Consider the following 15,049-nt stretch of genomic DNA (forward strand, 5'->3'; position numbering starts at 1 on the left):
ACAACTCATGATGCTATAATCCACCTTTGGAATACCTTTATTTGTTTACAAAGTGATTAAAACTTTGTTGTTCCTAACCTTCGAACCACGAACAATTATTATTTTTTAAAGTGCATTCCGCACGTTGGTGTGCTCATGGTTACCACCTTACACTCGTAAGGTCTCTCTGTGTTTGATTCGTTTAGCACCTCGTGGACAAGAGGTGAACACCCTGAGCACCCCCACCTTATTGCTACCTGCATGTTAAAACATTTGTGACTACCACAGTTTATTTCATTATTACCCAGGAGTGCAGCGAACCTCTTGCATCGTTTAGACTTTAATAACCCACAGACGCCAAAATATAATCACAGTCCACTTTAATGAAGACAAGCGTTGGCAAAGACAAATGTCTTTGTGATTTCTTTTTTTGTGTGGCAACCAGGAGAGGCATGCAATATAGACATGGCAGGAGGGTAAAAAGCTCGATGACATGGCCAGTGGTGGGTGCATTATAGTGCTTCTTTTGTTATTGCGGGCCGAACTCGACAGCGTGAGGGGGCATGCAACGCGAGGTTCTACAGGAGGAGTGTTGAAGGGGACAGCAGGAGGAGGGCCGGAGTGGCAAGCAACAGGGGGGTCTCCTGGAGGAGGGCTGGAGGGGGCATCAAGATTACAGACAGCGGGAGGAAAGCGGAAGAGGACAGTGCAGGCAGCCATGCGAAGTGGGAATGGTAGGAGATAGTCTGAAAAAACATACACTCCTGTGAAGTGCCGACAAGTAAAATAACAAGCTTGTGGGTCGTGTTGAGAAGCTTGGAGCACTGAGGGTGGAGTTGAGTGTTCCGTAGGGGCAGGACCAGCAGACTGGGTAAGCCGAAGGTGGTAAGGAAAGTGAAAGCAAAACAGGAACACACTGGCATTCCTTACGCACTGCGCATGTGTGCGGCCACTTTGCCTGGGGCATGGAGCGCGCAGCAGTGTCCGGGGCTCCCGTGAGCTGAGGGAGCCCCGCGTGTTGTAGCCCGTGTGATGGAGGCATGGAGCCCTCTCGCAGAGAGAAGTCCAACGGGAGCCCACCCCGTCTTTGTGAATGCTGCTGCGGGGCTCCTGTGAGCATGACCGAGCCCCGCATGTGACCAGAAAAGAGGCTCCCCTGCCACGAGGAGACCAGCTAGGGAGCAGCGCAGAGCCCCCACAAGAGCAGGTAAGTGGGGCGTGTGGAGTGCGCGTGAGAATTAAAAAAATACAATGCAATTGCCGGAGGCGGACTTGCCTCGGAAGCGGGACAGGCGATGTGCACAGCTCGTGGCTGTACGTGCTCATACACCTGCGCAAATCGCCAAAAGCCCTGCGCGTGCCCATCTCCTGTCCCACTTCCGAGGCAAGTACACAACAATAAGCCTCGCTGGCGACAGCGCTTCGCGCTGTGTACGCCAGGCTCGGCCTAAAAACTATATAATGATTGTCCTTGTGGTGTTGCATTAGCTAAACAGTGAACAGTTTAATACAGAAGTTTCACGGCACAAGAACATGAAATGCACTTAGACGACTTAGGCGTTAATTTTGCGCTGAACCTCAGTGATGTGATGGGGCTGGAGGGAGAGTTATATAGCTGCTCCACATGCAACGTGTGGTCCTAACGACGTTTGTACAGCTGCTTCTTAGAATGTACATAACATGCTTGTACCATGGATGACAGCTGGCCGGATGCAAAAACCATATGTTTAGAGCAATAGGTTTTTAATAATGGTTTATTATACTGTGTTAAAGCCTGTTGACAGGTATTGTATTGCCTAATTATCACGTATTAATGTAGTATGCAGCGCTTTTGTGTTGCTTATCCAGAGTAACCCTGGGTAGAAGATTTGCACTGAAATAATCCTTGTCTTTTATTCTTGTTCTATTATTTTTTTATGATAGTTGTCAATATAATACTAAAGTCATCAATCCACCATGGTTGCGTGCAAATCAAATGCAAAGCACTTTCAAGAACTGAACAAAGCAGAAAGGAAACTTTACCCAAAGAGATTAGACCATGCAGTTTTCGACACCGGGCCCGATTTCAGTTTCAACATTGCCTTTGTACAGGTTGACAGCAAGGAGTCGCGTGTTCTGGCCATAATGCCAGGTGGGGGCAGGGCCAGAGCCAGAGCACATTCATAATCCTTCTTAAACGTTTTAGGAGCAGTTGCATAGTTTTTTGCCAAAATAATTCTGTTTAATTTGAATTAAAAGTCAGCGATGAACGCTATAGGCTTGATTGTTTCATTGGGAAAAGATATGTCAGATGCCATAGCTCTAATCTACTTATTGTGAACATTTACAACAAAGGTTATAGACCTGACATATGGCAACGTTCATTTGTTAAAGCCAATAGGTGTTTTAAGTATGGATTGTTTTTACACTGTTGAAAATGGCTGCCTTGTGAGAAAACGTCTGCTTAATGTTTGGTGATGGAGACCTGATTTGATGATGGTGACAAGTCACTGCATCGGGGTTATTGGCTAATTTGGGAAAATATATGGCCAGTGACATAGGACTAATGTGTTTATTGTGAACAATTATGGCAACAACAGTATGCCCGATTTATATATTGTATGAAGAATGTTTTAAAGCCAATAAACCTGTAAGGGTAAATTGTCATTACACTGTGTTTATGCCTGTATGTGGCCTTTTTGTTGCTCACAGGCTATGGACTTGGTTATTTCCTGAGACAAATCCAGGTGGTAGGCGATTTACACTCTGATAATCCTTGCTAGACCTTCTTAGGAGGGCCTCGTGGGAGTAGTTATTTGCCTGGCCCATGTTATTAAAAATGCATAAAAAAGGTCTGGAGTTCAGCCATCTTTTCTTTGTCCAAATGTCATTTTCATTATGCTGCCATTGGCTCTGTTGCCCTGTGTGTAACGTTTTTGGCGATAAAATACACAAGGAGGGACAAAGGGCTAGTTAAAGGTCCAGCACACATGCCCCTGGATTAGACTGAGAAACAAAAAGGTGTGCAGTTCCTGTTGAAGGTAGGTCAGTAGGGTCCTGAATGATCAAGTCCGAGAGATCTGATCCTTCAGGAGCAAGAGCCCTCAAATACCCCCTAGGGGTGTCATGCTTCATCATTGAGTTGCTCCCCATTGGGCCGGCGCTGCAATGCCCAACGGGCCCCGCGAGGGGGCTCTTTGCTGGAGTTCTTTTGAGCTGCTGTTTGTGAATTGTGAGTGTGAGTGTGATGGTGAGGAGGTAGTGTGTGAGTAGAGTGCTAAAAAGATTGTTAAAAATATCTCTTAGGGATTCGTAAATCGGGTTTTAATGTGTTGAACCATAGGTTATATTAAAAACAAGTGTGAACTTAGGTGGATATCATGGTTCACATTAGCTCAAAGTATAGGTAGTGGTCAACCTGTTTCTTGCCGGTTTTCGGGGCAAACAGAGCAACGGGTAGGTCGCACGCTTTCTGCGGCAATCCGGAATCACGGGAGGATGCTTTGCGAACCTCCGCTTTGGCTCAATGGAGCCATTCCCCTTGACTCTAGCAGTCGGTACATTTGTTGATCGCTGTTTGGGGTGTAAAGGAAGTAACCAAGGCATGGAAAATAACAAGCGGGTGTTTCATCTCAGCTGCCTGTGGAGATGAAGTGTTCAGTGTCATAGTTCAAGGACTTCAATATGTCCACAGTTTGTAATGGAACAACGTAAGGGCAGGGAGCAGGCTCGGGTTATTTTCAATTTGGTATGCTCTAAGTTAACACTGTGAATACCACTGGTTCTGACTCCTTATCTTCCGTATGGTTTAGTCAAATGCAAATATGTTTCTTCCCACTTTTAGAGTTTAGTACAAGTAATTATGTTTGTTAGTGGTACTGTTTCCATTGTATGATACACTTAATTAATGTTAAAAATGCCTTCAGAGGTCTTGGAGCTCAGTTTTGTGTGCTGGACACCCCATTGATTTGGTCTTCCATTTCCCATCCCAAACATTAGACCTTTTTAAGCTTACATTAATTCAGCATTTTTCTGACACGTGGGTGTCAATTTATTTTAGTAGGTTCACTTAAGACTGGTACTTTTTTCTTGATGCTGAACATTCTTTTTGTCAAGTCTGCTTTTGATTAATTATAATAGTGGTTGTCCATATCTACCTTCAACCTTCTCTACTGTTACATGATTAGAGGCTATCTTGTTGGAAATGAGCATTCACAATGTAGAGCATAAAATTATGTGATGATTGTTTCTCATTGTTGCTTGTATTTTTAGTACAGCATCCCTTTCACAATATCAGAATCACTTTTATTGTTTCTTATCCCAACACGGTATTAGCACATATCTGTGCCAATATTAGTTATTGCTTATTTATGAGAACAGTGGTTTTTGTGCACTTCTTGTGGCACCTCACCTTTGTGTATCGCTGTGTTGGCTTCAGTTACTGGGTGGTTTCATGTTCCTTTGGGTACTTGTTAAGGAATAATTTTCTGAATAACTTAAGCTTGTGATTTGTGTTTTGGTATACCATCTTCCACTACATTCTGATATTTTTGATGATTTCAAAATGCAGGGTCAGTTGACTGTGTAATCAGCTTTAATTGTTTTTTTTTTTTTCAGAACAAATTTTTATTGGAGTTCAGCAGTTGAAAGAATATAAACAAGACACCGCTTCCGTAGTATCAGGAAGGTAGTGAAAATAAAAGAGCAAAGAAGTCAAAATATTCAATCAACGTTCACCCAGCCCCCCCCCCCCCCCCACCCTGCACTGTGTTTACATTGTCCAGAACATAACCTGAGGGATCACATCAGCAACCTGTGGCGCAGTTCACACAGGGGCAGAGCCAACAAGGTCTAGACCCACGTCTCTCGTCGCTGGGGGGTCCAGCAGTAGGCCCCGGTAATCTGCCCATTTCTTCCAGATTCGGTAATGTTTTCGAGGGCAGCCCCTAGCCTCAAAGATAGGACGTTCCAGGCCCATGTTGAAGTCCATGCCTCGCTTCCACACTCCCACCAGCGGAGCTCTGGGTGCCTTCCAAGCCTGAGCTATGTCCCTCTTGGCCACCGTGAGACCCATCAGGAGCAGATGCCGTTTATACCTATTGCCCCCTACTTGCTCCATAACATGGAGGAGGCCCAGCTTCGGCGTGCGAGGGAGGTCCCATGCCAAGACTTCCTCCAGACAGTCCCATACACCCGTCCAAAACCTCTGCAGCCGCACGCACTCCCATACCGTATGTAAGAAGGAGCCTATCTCAGTCCCACACCTCAGGCACTCCGGGGAGGCTATCAGCCCAGCCCTCCACAGCCGTTCCCTTGTATAGTATGCTCTGTGTAGGTACTTAAATTGGATGAATCGCAGGCGCACTGCTATTGCTGCTCCTCTAGGGGCCTCCAGAGCCTCCCTCCAGTCCTCCTCCTCTAACTCCCCCAGCTCACCCTCCCAAACCGCCCGCAGTTTATCAAGGGAGGGGGAACAATGGGTAACCAGCGTCTGGTATATAGTCGAAATTTTCTTCGTCTCCAATTCCCCCATAAATACTTTAGCTTCCTAGGGGCTGAATTCCGGCAAGGACGTTAAAGTCGCAATTGCGGGGGTCAGCGCGTGCCTGAGCTGTAGGTATCGGAAGAATTGAGACTGGGGCATGTCATATTCTACTCACAATGCCTGGAACGACTTGAGGACTGTGCCTTTCAGTACGTGGCCCAGTGTCGAGATGCCAATAGCGTCCCAACCGTCAAAGCCCCGCAGGGAAGCCAAGCCGGGCAGTCTCCCATTGTGCCACAGGGGGGTCTCACCTGTTAGCAGCTTTAATTGTTAGCATCTCTGCAAACTTTAATTTTTGTACCATTAACAAGGCTCAGAGGTGCTTTTGGGGGAGAAGTAGCACAATACTCCCTAGATGCTGGGCCCACGAGTAAGAGCTTACGAATGCCATAACATAAACCACCAAACATGGACTTAGAAAAATCTCTACCTCACATAAATATGCCTGTATAAAAATTGCAAACAGCACCTACTTCCGGTGTTCAGCTCTTGCACTCAAATATATTTGAACTGGAGTTACATTGGTAAGTTATCCAGTCCTAAAATAAGTTAAAGATAGAGTTTGGCTGAGTTTAAAATAAATACTTGTCAGAATTTTCTTATGTTTTTATATTGTGATACTTGGATTTTCTTGAGTCTATATTTGGAGTCTGTTTTCCCATGGAACTGAAAAGCTAACGATCACTTCGTACCAGATAGTCTATACCTAGTTCATATATAGTGTTGCCTGAAAGGTAAGCTTATTTTCAAGGATGCAGCAAAAATGAATATTTAGAATGTCACCTTCTAGCCTGAGTCAGATAATCAGCAGTTGCCAATATAGTATAGTTTTAGCATGGCCCCTGTTTCCTCTGTCTAAGAAAGGAGGAGCCTGGACCAAAAATATCAAATGATTGATTACCTCCGCAAACATCCATGCTGTCACTTCAAACTCTTTGTATCCGCTTCTGACGGACTGCTCTCCTTAACTGTTTCTCCCAGACTCGAACAATTAACATCTAGTTGCATTTATTCTTCTAAGACATTCTAACCAACCAACTAGTGTTCTGTCTCTCCCAAGCATCTAGCAGATTAAACAGACTAGTCCATCATACCTAGCAAGAATGTCTTGCCTAACTGCTAGTCTCATCTACATATCTCCAGACAAAAAACATGCACGTGGAAATTTATGGTTCAAATCTTTTTATTAGTAAGTTTATCTTTGCATGGCAGTGGGAGCAAACCAACCAAGAGTTGGCGAAGTTCCCTTCTTCTAAACCACATCAGAGTAACCACCCCCTCTCCCCCTAGGAATGCTATCTATATACTATAAGGCACAAAGTGAATCCGATGGGGACCTCCTAGATGTCTCTTGCAGCTTGCGTGAGGTAGTCTACATCTGTCAGCTGCAGGACTCTCATGTATTTGGGGCTAGTGAACTCTCAGAACTCCTTGGAAAGGAGAGCCAGTTAAGGGCGCCGAAGCTTCCTGAAGGAATCTCCCTGAGCAGTGAGAGCTAAGGTGAGCTACTCCATACCCAGCACATGCCAGAGCCGGCAAAGCCACCCAAGGTGGAAACATTGGAAGTGCATCAGTGCCCCAATGAGCGAGGATGTTTTGGCGAGCCACCGCCAGTGCCAAGCCGATCTGTCGCTGGAAGGTAAGGAGATTAAGGAGTCCCAGGATGACATACGTAGGAAATCAAGGTATTTGGGTGTCAAGGTGTTTGTCGATATCTTTAAGGATGTCCTCTTAGTATTGTGAGTTTGGGGCATTCCCAAATCAAGTGTACCAGTGTCCTGGGGGAGTCACAGTGCCTCCAACAATCCGTGCTAAAAGTGAAATTACTCATGTACAGATGCACCTGGGTAAGGTACCTTTACGTAGCGATTTTTGTAGCTGTCTCAATACTGGCTGCATTATGCGCCGTATGGCACGCTCGGTAGTACACCTCTTTCCATACCTTAGCTGTGAGCAGAATCCCCAACCCCAGTTCCCAGCATTACTGTCCCAGCCTCTTATGCACTGAAGGTGTGTGTTGCAAAATGGCGTATAGGTTGGTAATAAGGTATTTGTCGTTAGTTTTTGTAAGAAGCCCTTTTTCGAAAGCTGTGAAGGGCCGCTGTGCTCCAGCACACAGCTCTGGGTGTATCACACAGTGTCTACTTTGCAGATCTCACTTCCTCTCTGACTCGGGAAGTACGTAGCCATCCTGTAAGTGCTGAAAAAGAGCGGCCCTCTTCTTCAAAGAAGTGTCCGCCAGTACGACAGCCGACACTGTGCCAGTGGCAAAATGCAGCTTGTTCTCGGCCTACTGTAAAGGCTCCATTGTTGACTATTGGGGTCAGTGGGTAGGGGAAATGTGGAAAGCCCCTTTGCTTAAGGCAACGCAATACCACACTCTCAAAACTGCATTGGCTACTGGGGAGGAATAAAATCCCTCCAGCCTCCTCGGACTGGCCCCAAATGGGATCTTCCAGAGGGAGGTACCTGCTATTGGGCGGTCCATAAACAACCATCACTTTTTGTATTCCTCCATGGACCACTGCACCATATTGAATTGAGTAGCTTGGTTATATTGTAGGAGGTTCGGAATCTCCTGTTCCCCATTCAGTGGAGATTGATAACTCAAATGTCCAGCTCATCTAGGGCCGCTTCTCAGCCCACTCAAAGCAGTTCAGTTCACTTGGTAGGATCTGAATCATTCCGGCAGTGGGTTTAATGGGTAGCTGCTGGAAGAGGATTTTCGGGAGCACTGTCCTCTATATTGCTGTTATCTTGCTTAGCCAAGAGAGGGGATAACGTTTTTTTGACGTGTTGAAGCATTTGGTAATTAAGGGAGGACACCCCTTAAATGGTATGGGTGAGCTGTATTTCTAGAACGGGAATAGAGATGGATTGCCATTGGATCGGATACCAGTGCACAAGAAGTGTCAACGTTTCAGGGGGAACTGAGAGGTTGAGGGCCTGCGACTACTGTATATTTATGAGGAACCTGCTCCTCTGCCAGAGGGCTCAGTTTTGTCCACGAAGGCAGTGAGAGCCTCCTGGGGATTATCTAATGCTACAAAGACATTGTCTGTATAGAGAGCAAGAGTGTGTATCTCCCTGCCAAAGGTGACTCCTGTAATGAGTGAGTTGTTCCGGGCCCGTCGGGCAAAGGACTCCATATACACAGAAAATAACTGATGTGAGGAGGCACCCAACAAATAGGAAATGGGGACGAAGTCTGGCCATTGACCTGTGCAGTTGCTGTTGGTTGGAGAGGTGTGGTGCCGGAGCCAGGGCAACTGACGCTGGAATCCTGGGATCAGGGTTCGATCCCCGGCGCCGGTGGCAGATTAGACCAGCACCATGTGACTCTGGGCAATAGCTTGCTTAATCTTCCCGACTGCCCCCAGCGCCTGTAGACCCTTACGGGTGATTGTTCACGTTGTACAAATGTGGATTATTATTATTATTATTATTGTTATTGGTTGACTGTAGTTACTGAGGACCCAGGACCAAAATCAAAGCCCAAAGCCAAAGTGGGCAAGTGCCGTGTCAAAATAAAGACAGTGTACTTGGTCAAATGCATCTATAGCCAGGAGCATAATCTCCCGCCTGGGGTGCTTGGCTTTATCCAGCATGAGTGCGTTCAGTCAGAATGCCAGTAAGAAGCTTCAGGTCTATGTTCAGAAGAGATATTGGTCTATAGGACCCACAGTGCCTAGGATCTTTCCCAGGTTTGGGAATGACAATTATAGATGCCTCCAGCATGGAAGACTAGACCGTTCTCGGTCCATTGATCGCGTTGAACAGCCACGTCAAAATAGGAGCTACTATCGGACTGAACGTCTTGTAATCCTGAGCCGGAAAAGCATCCAGTCCCAGCAATTTAAGAGTCTTCAATATTGCGAAGCTACTATAATTTGATTGCTCGGTCTAGCGCCTCAGCCTGTTCCGCCATCATTATTGCAGTGCGAGCATTCGTGAGGTATGAGTTTCCACCAGTTTTAAGATAAAATCTCCTTCAACCTTTCCTGTTAAAACGCAGGTTCCTTCTGAGCCAACTCCCCAGACCCTTTCTTCCTTCACCACTTTAACAGTGGAACAAACCACCAAACTTATTGCCGCTACGAAATCTGGTTCTCCCTATGACCCATGTCTTCAAAACATTATTCATATTTCCCCACAAATTATGGCTAGTCCTCTGACGAGGATTTTTAATTCAATGTTCACCGCATTGTACTTTCCAATAGAGTGTAAAACGGCCTGTATACTTCCTTTGTTAAAGAAACATACTTTGGACACTATGGAACCCCTTAATTACAGACCAATCTCAAGACTTCGTTTTCTTGCAAAAGTAATTGAAAGAGTGATAAATACCGAACCTATCAGGCTTTATCAATGATAACACTATCCTGGATTACTCTCAGTTTGGATTCCGTGCTCAACACATCACAGAGCTGGTTCTTATCACTGCTACTGAGGAGCTCAGACAGATCTTAGACAGCGGGGGGAACGCAGCTGTGATCCTCCTGGACCTGTCAGCAGCCTTTGATACTGTTGATCATGGGCTGCTGCGGGATTGGTTAAGTTCCATCTGTATCAAGGGCAAGGCATTGTCCCTTCTAGGCTCCTTTCTGTCTGAGCGATTTCAGGAAGCTGCTTTGGGGAACATGGTATTCCACCCACCGTCACACTGCCTTGTGGGGTACTCCAGGGGTCTTCTCTGAGTCCAATGTTCTTTAACCTCTACTTTACTCCTCTTGATAGCCACTTCTGTTCAGTATTTATCAAAGGCAACGCCGAAACACCCCTGGGTATTTGCTGCGCTATGCAAATTACTCATCATCATCATCTCTATGCCCAGCAAACCCCCGCTGGAGGGCATAGAGATCCTCGTAAAACTGGCGGAAGGCGGGTGTGATGGACTCATCCCCCATGATATTGGTGCCATCATGCTCCTGGAGGGAGTCCACCTCTCCCAACCTGCCTTAAGGCACGAAGTTGGTTGACCAGCAAATGCCCACACTTGTTCCCCCTCCAACATTAAAGGAACGGTGAAGTCTAAGCAAAGCATGCTCAGCTTTATTCAAATCTAAGGCAGTGAGCGGTGTGCAGGCTGCCTCCAACTGCCTCCAAATGCAAGGCGTGCCCGTGCGCTTGTTTATCGGTTCCAGCTCCAGCATTTCCTTCCGTAACTGCTCCCTCGTGTCCCGCCAAAGCTTGTTATTGGCCACAGAGATGGCCATGAGTTCACCTTGAATTCCTGCTTTTAACATCTTTTAGAGGAGGGAGATAAAAGTATCAGTGTTATCATTTAAATCGAGGCAGTTTGTGATGGCTTTGATGATCTGTTCCACAACGGTAGGCTTCTGAAGAAGGGTTTCTCTCATTCTCTTTGGCTGAAATGTCGGCTGTGAAGGCGAAAGACCCTGGACTGCGACATGGTCAGATAGGGAACAAGGTTCAATATCAGTGTCTGTAAGCAGGGTATGGATCCCCATAGTCCCCAAATAATAATCGAGCTGGGCATAAGTCTTGTGGGAATAAAAAGTGTAGTCGAGGTTTAGGGGTAGTGTTCTCGCCAGAGGTCCCTGAGGCCCAGTTCTCGTACTCACCGGGCTCCTTCTGTAGATATGGCCCCGGCTTCCCCATTTCGATCTACCAACCTGTCAGGCTCATTGTGAAGCAAAATAATTAGATCCCCACCCAGGAGCATCCTCTGATCCTGGTTTGACATGACCTCTGTGAGTGCCCGGCGAAGTAATGGCTCCTGGCCCTTGTTGGGTGCGTAAAGGGAGCCCACAACAAAGGATTTATCTCCCACATGCCCTCTGTTCACTAATAGTCGCCCCTTAATTTCTGCCAGTGTGTCTCTTACCTTCCCCCGGAAGGAGTGTGAGACCAGGAGGGTCACCCCTGCTGTTATGGTATCACCTGATGAGAAGTACTGGTGTGGGAAGGTCCGGGATCTAAGTATAGAGCAGTCCCCAGGAAATAAATGTGTCTCCTGTAATAAGCCCCTTATCTGCCAGAGTTGTTCAAAGTAGGAGAGAATCGCCTGGCCTGGTTATTAAGCCCCTTTACACTTAGGGTGATAATGTTTAGCTGTTCATGTGTTAGCGGAGGTCAGTCAATGCTCGAGAACTAACAGATGCTTGAGAATGAACTATTGATATTTCCTAAGAAGTTTTTTCCTTTCCTCTGAAATATTTAATTGTTCAGACTAATAAGCTTATAACGTTTAAGGAAACTATGTAACCTGAATTACTTATTCTTCAGGATTGTATTCTTTTTACTTACTACATCACCCTCATCCTATCGAAGACAACCAATAGAACAGAGTGGTCTGACATTTCTGGTGATGCCAAAGGCATGGTGTATAATTGTCCAGATTTGTGGAATCTAAGGTGAGTGTGTTCGTGATCAGCTTTGCAGCAGTGACCATTGACGACTTGGACATCTGAAGACTAAAGCGAACTGTGACGTAATACTGCGATCAGCTGCTGACCGGTATGCTAGCGCAGTTTAAACTTTTTGGCTGAAAGGTTTGCTTCATGGTGCTGTGACTTTGGTGTTGCAGTGACAGACTTAGACAGATTTCTGTCTTTGCAAACTGGAACTGGTCACTTGGAACTTACTGAACTTTCTTAAGGGTTTGTATGAGGGTCAACTGATTTCGTATCGACCCATATGCTATAGATGTCCAAATCTCCTTCAGCTGAGGAGGTGTTCCCTTAAAATCTTTGTATTTCCAAGAATATAATAGTATTTGATTAAACCCAATACTAATTGAATTTAAGACCTGTATGTTGATTAACTTCAATGTTCGTTACTTCTAAATGAATATAACTAAATCTGAATTATTCTAAATTCTGCTGATTCCGACTCTTTATATCTTATGAGTAAATCATTTAATTTTATTCTTTAGCCGATTCATTGAGTTTTTTTCACTTGTATAAAATAACATTTGAATATAGCAATTATCCAATTCCTGGTCCTCATTGGATAATTGCTCATCCTCCGAATATCCAGTCTCTGTCAGCCCAAAACAAGATCCATCGGAGGACCAATTGAGTGTGATAGGGAGTGAGAGGTTAGAAGAATACAGTTTAGAAATACTAACAAAGTTTAAGGGTCCAGTAGAAATGCTACAAAACTGCAAGTCAGCCGCCTCAGCACCTGGGTGCCGCCATCTTAGGCTCCACATCAATCAGCCGCATTCTGGGCTGGACTCTCTCAATGCAGCACCGCGGTAATCTAACTCCTGCACCCAGAGACACTTACATACTGCGCAGCCGTGAGAGGAGGCGGCTTGGGGCTCAATCGGTGCTGTATAAGCAGCAGGCAGCAGAGGATCACGGCGGTGGGAACAGAGGGACTAGAAAGCAGGTCCTACTCATCTGCCATCTTGGCCACGCCCAATACACTTGGAAATTTCGGATGCATCTGAGACTTCGCTTGCTTTTGAGACTTCCCTTGCTTTTGACTAAACTTCACATTTCATGCAGTGTAACCAGAGAACATTGAGTTGTTAATATTTTGATAGCTGACCCTTAAATCTTTCCAGACATACCGTTAAACATTTCTGTTTTCCCAGGATTTATCTTACCTTTCAAGTTTTTTTTGGTACTTTCACTTATAAATGCTTTTGAAAGCACTGGTCTGAGGACCCATCCTTCTGGTATCACAATTTTCTACTCTTTTTCCAGAGGTTAGACTTGATTTAGCAGTTAATTTCATGCCATTTATTCATCTAGTTGCTGGCCCAGTGTGCTTGCCACCCAGCCTCCAGACAGAAGGGCTTGCACTTTTTGAAATATTATATGTATCTTTTAGTGTTTTACAGTATTTTATGATAGCTGCCTGTTCAATGTATACCTTTGCTATTTCAGTTATCTTCAGGTTGACACGTATTAATACAGTTTGTCATAATTTGTTTTTCAGAATTCTATTGTGCCCAAAATCTTAAAGGTCTAGGAAGGTATTGCGACCGACATGTCAACCCTGAGTAATGAATGTACACATTTGGGAACAATTGGAGAAGTAACAAAAGAAGACTTGATTCAGAAATCCTTAGTAAGTTGCAGATTCCATTTATAACATGTCGAACCCACTAGCTGAAAATTTTCATTGTCTGGCCCTGGGTGTTTTTTGCTCTTCTTTTAGAGTGCAGTTATTATAATATTGGTGTTAATTTGAACATGATGACAGCCCATTTAAGGAATGTTTGTATACAAGTTTATTGATTTAAGAATCAAATAGGCTTGTGTTCGGTCTGGCCTAGATAGCTTTTAACTGTCTCATCATTCTCTTGTAAGTAGAAAAAAACTAAATAAATGCATGGACGGGTTTTCTGTCACCTCTTCATCCATTGTTTTGTTTAGCTGTCATTCACATTTTGCTTCTACCCACAATAACGGATGGGGTAGTTGGTCAGTCCACTTAAGTTGGTGGCTTTCTTCAACCCTAAGTAGCAGCATTTTGCTTGATCACATGCAAAGCCATCTAAAAAGTAATGTACTTCAGTGTGAAGGCTGGTGAGCCAATAATTTACTTTTTTAATTTTGTACTTAAAGACATTTTTATTGGCTTTTCAAAATAAAACTGTTCCCCCCCCCCCCCCCCCCACTGAGCAGCCCTATTGTAAAACACCACCAAATGCAATTGCTCATCAATGTAACCTCAATCCCCAAAGTGCAGAGTGGCCCCCATTGTAAATCCCTTATAGTGACAAGTGTACAATCCCACAACTCATTCACCGGCATGGCAATTTTGTACTTCTAACTATTTATTTCGTTTTCAGGTTTTTTTTTGCATTTGGCAGTGTTTTTTTGTTGATTGTTTTAATCGTATTGCATGTTTTGTGGAATAAAAAGTGTTGTTATAATTAAGTACACCTACCTTCTAATATACACTCACAAGCTACCAATCAAATTGTACGAGATTAATATTTTTTAAGCTTATTTTTATTGCAGGCTTATTTATGGCTGCCACTTTACTTTCTTTTTTATTTTATGATATATTCTTACAATAAAAAAATATTGCGGCATTTTATTAAGCTCAGAACTGTGGGATTTGCCAGTGCTTGTTTTAAGGAGAACACACGTTTCTAGGGGATGCGGACATTTTAGCTGCTAATTGTTATTTCCATGTACCTCTTAAGAAAGAAAGAAAGATCCAGCTTGCGTGCAAGTGAATGGGGTGTTTTAAGCCTATTTTTGAATTCTGGAATTAAAGTAGCGTTACACACCTCATATTTGTTCCTTCTCTCTTACTGCATGTTTAACTCAATGTGCTTGGAATTGTATAGGCCACACCAAATTCCAGATAAGGTGGTTATTTTATTATTTGATATAAAAATGCTGCAATCATGTATACATTTTCAAAGCTATAAATTCTGATTCACCACCGTTTACACTTTAACTTGCATTAGTAATAATGTGCAGATTATGCTATCCCGGCCCTTGATTTTTGCTTCAAAAAATCTGAAAATAAAAAGGAGGAAGAAAGTTTGATTGGAAAACTTACCAAAAGTTGAAAGGTTATGAAATGAGAGCAATATATTTTGATGTGGTA

At 44.4% G+C, this 15,049-nt stretch overlaps 1 protein-coding gene across 4 annotated transcripts in view; it reads left to right on the forward strand.

Annotated features, from left to right (window-relative positions):
- Positions 1–15,049, forward strand: part of USP33 (ubiquitin specific peptidase 33) — a 372,522-nt gene that overhangs the window by 39,161 nt on the left and 318,312 nt on the right. For all 4 annotated transcript variants that reach the window (XM_078645171.1, XM_078645190.1, XM_078645199.1 and 1 more), the window contains one exon: positions 13,418–13,549. In XM_078645171.1, the coding sequence (XP_078501297.1) occupies positions 13,469–13,549 (81 nt within the window). In that variant the 5' untranslated portion in view covers positions 13,418–13,468. The remainder of the gene's footprint in view (positions 1–13,417; positions 13,550–15,049) is intronic.

This window comes from Lissotriton helveticus, chromosome 1_1 (genome assembly GCF_964261635.1).
Source record: "Lissotriton helveticus chromosome 1_1, aLisHel1.1, whole genome shotgun sequence".
Taxonomy (NCBI): domain Eukaryota; kingdom Metazoa; phylum Chordata; class Amphibia; order Caudata; family Salamandridae; genus Lissotriton; species Lissotriton helveticus.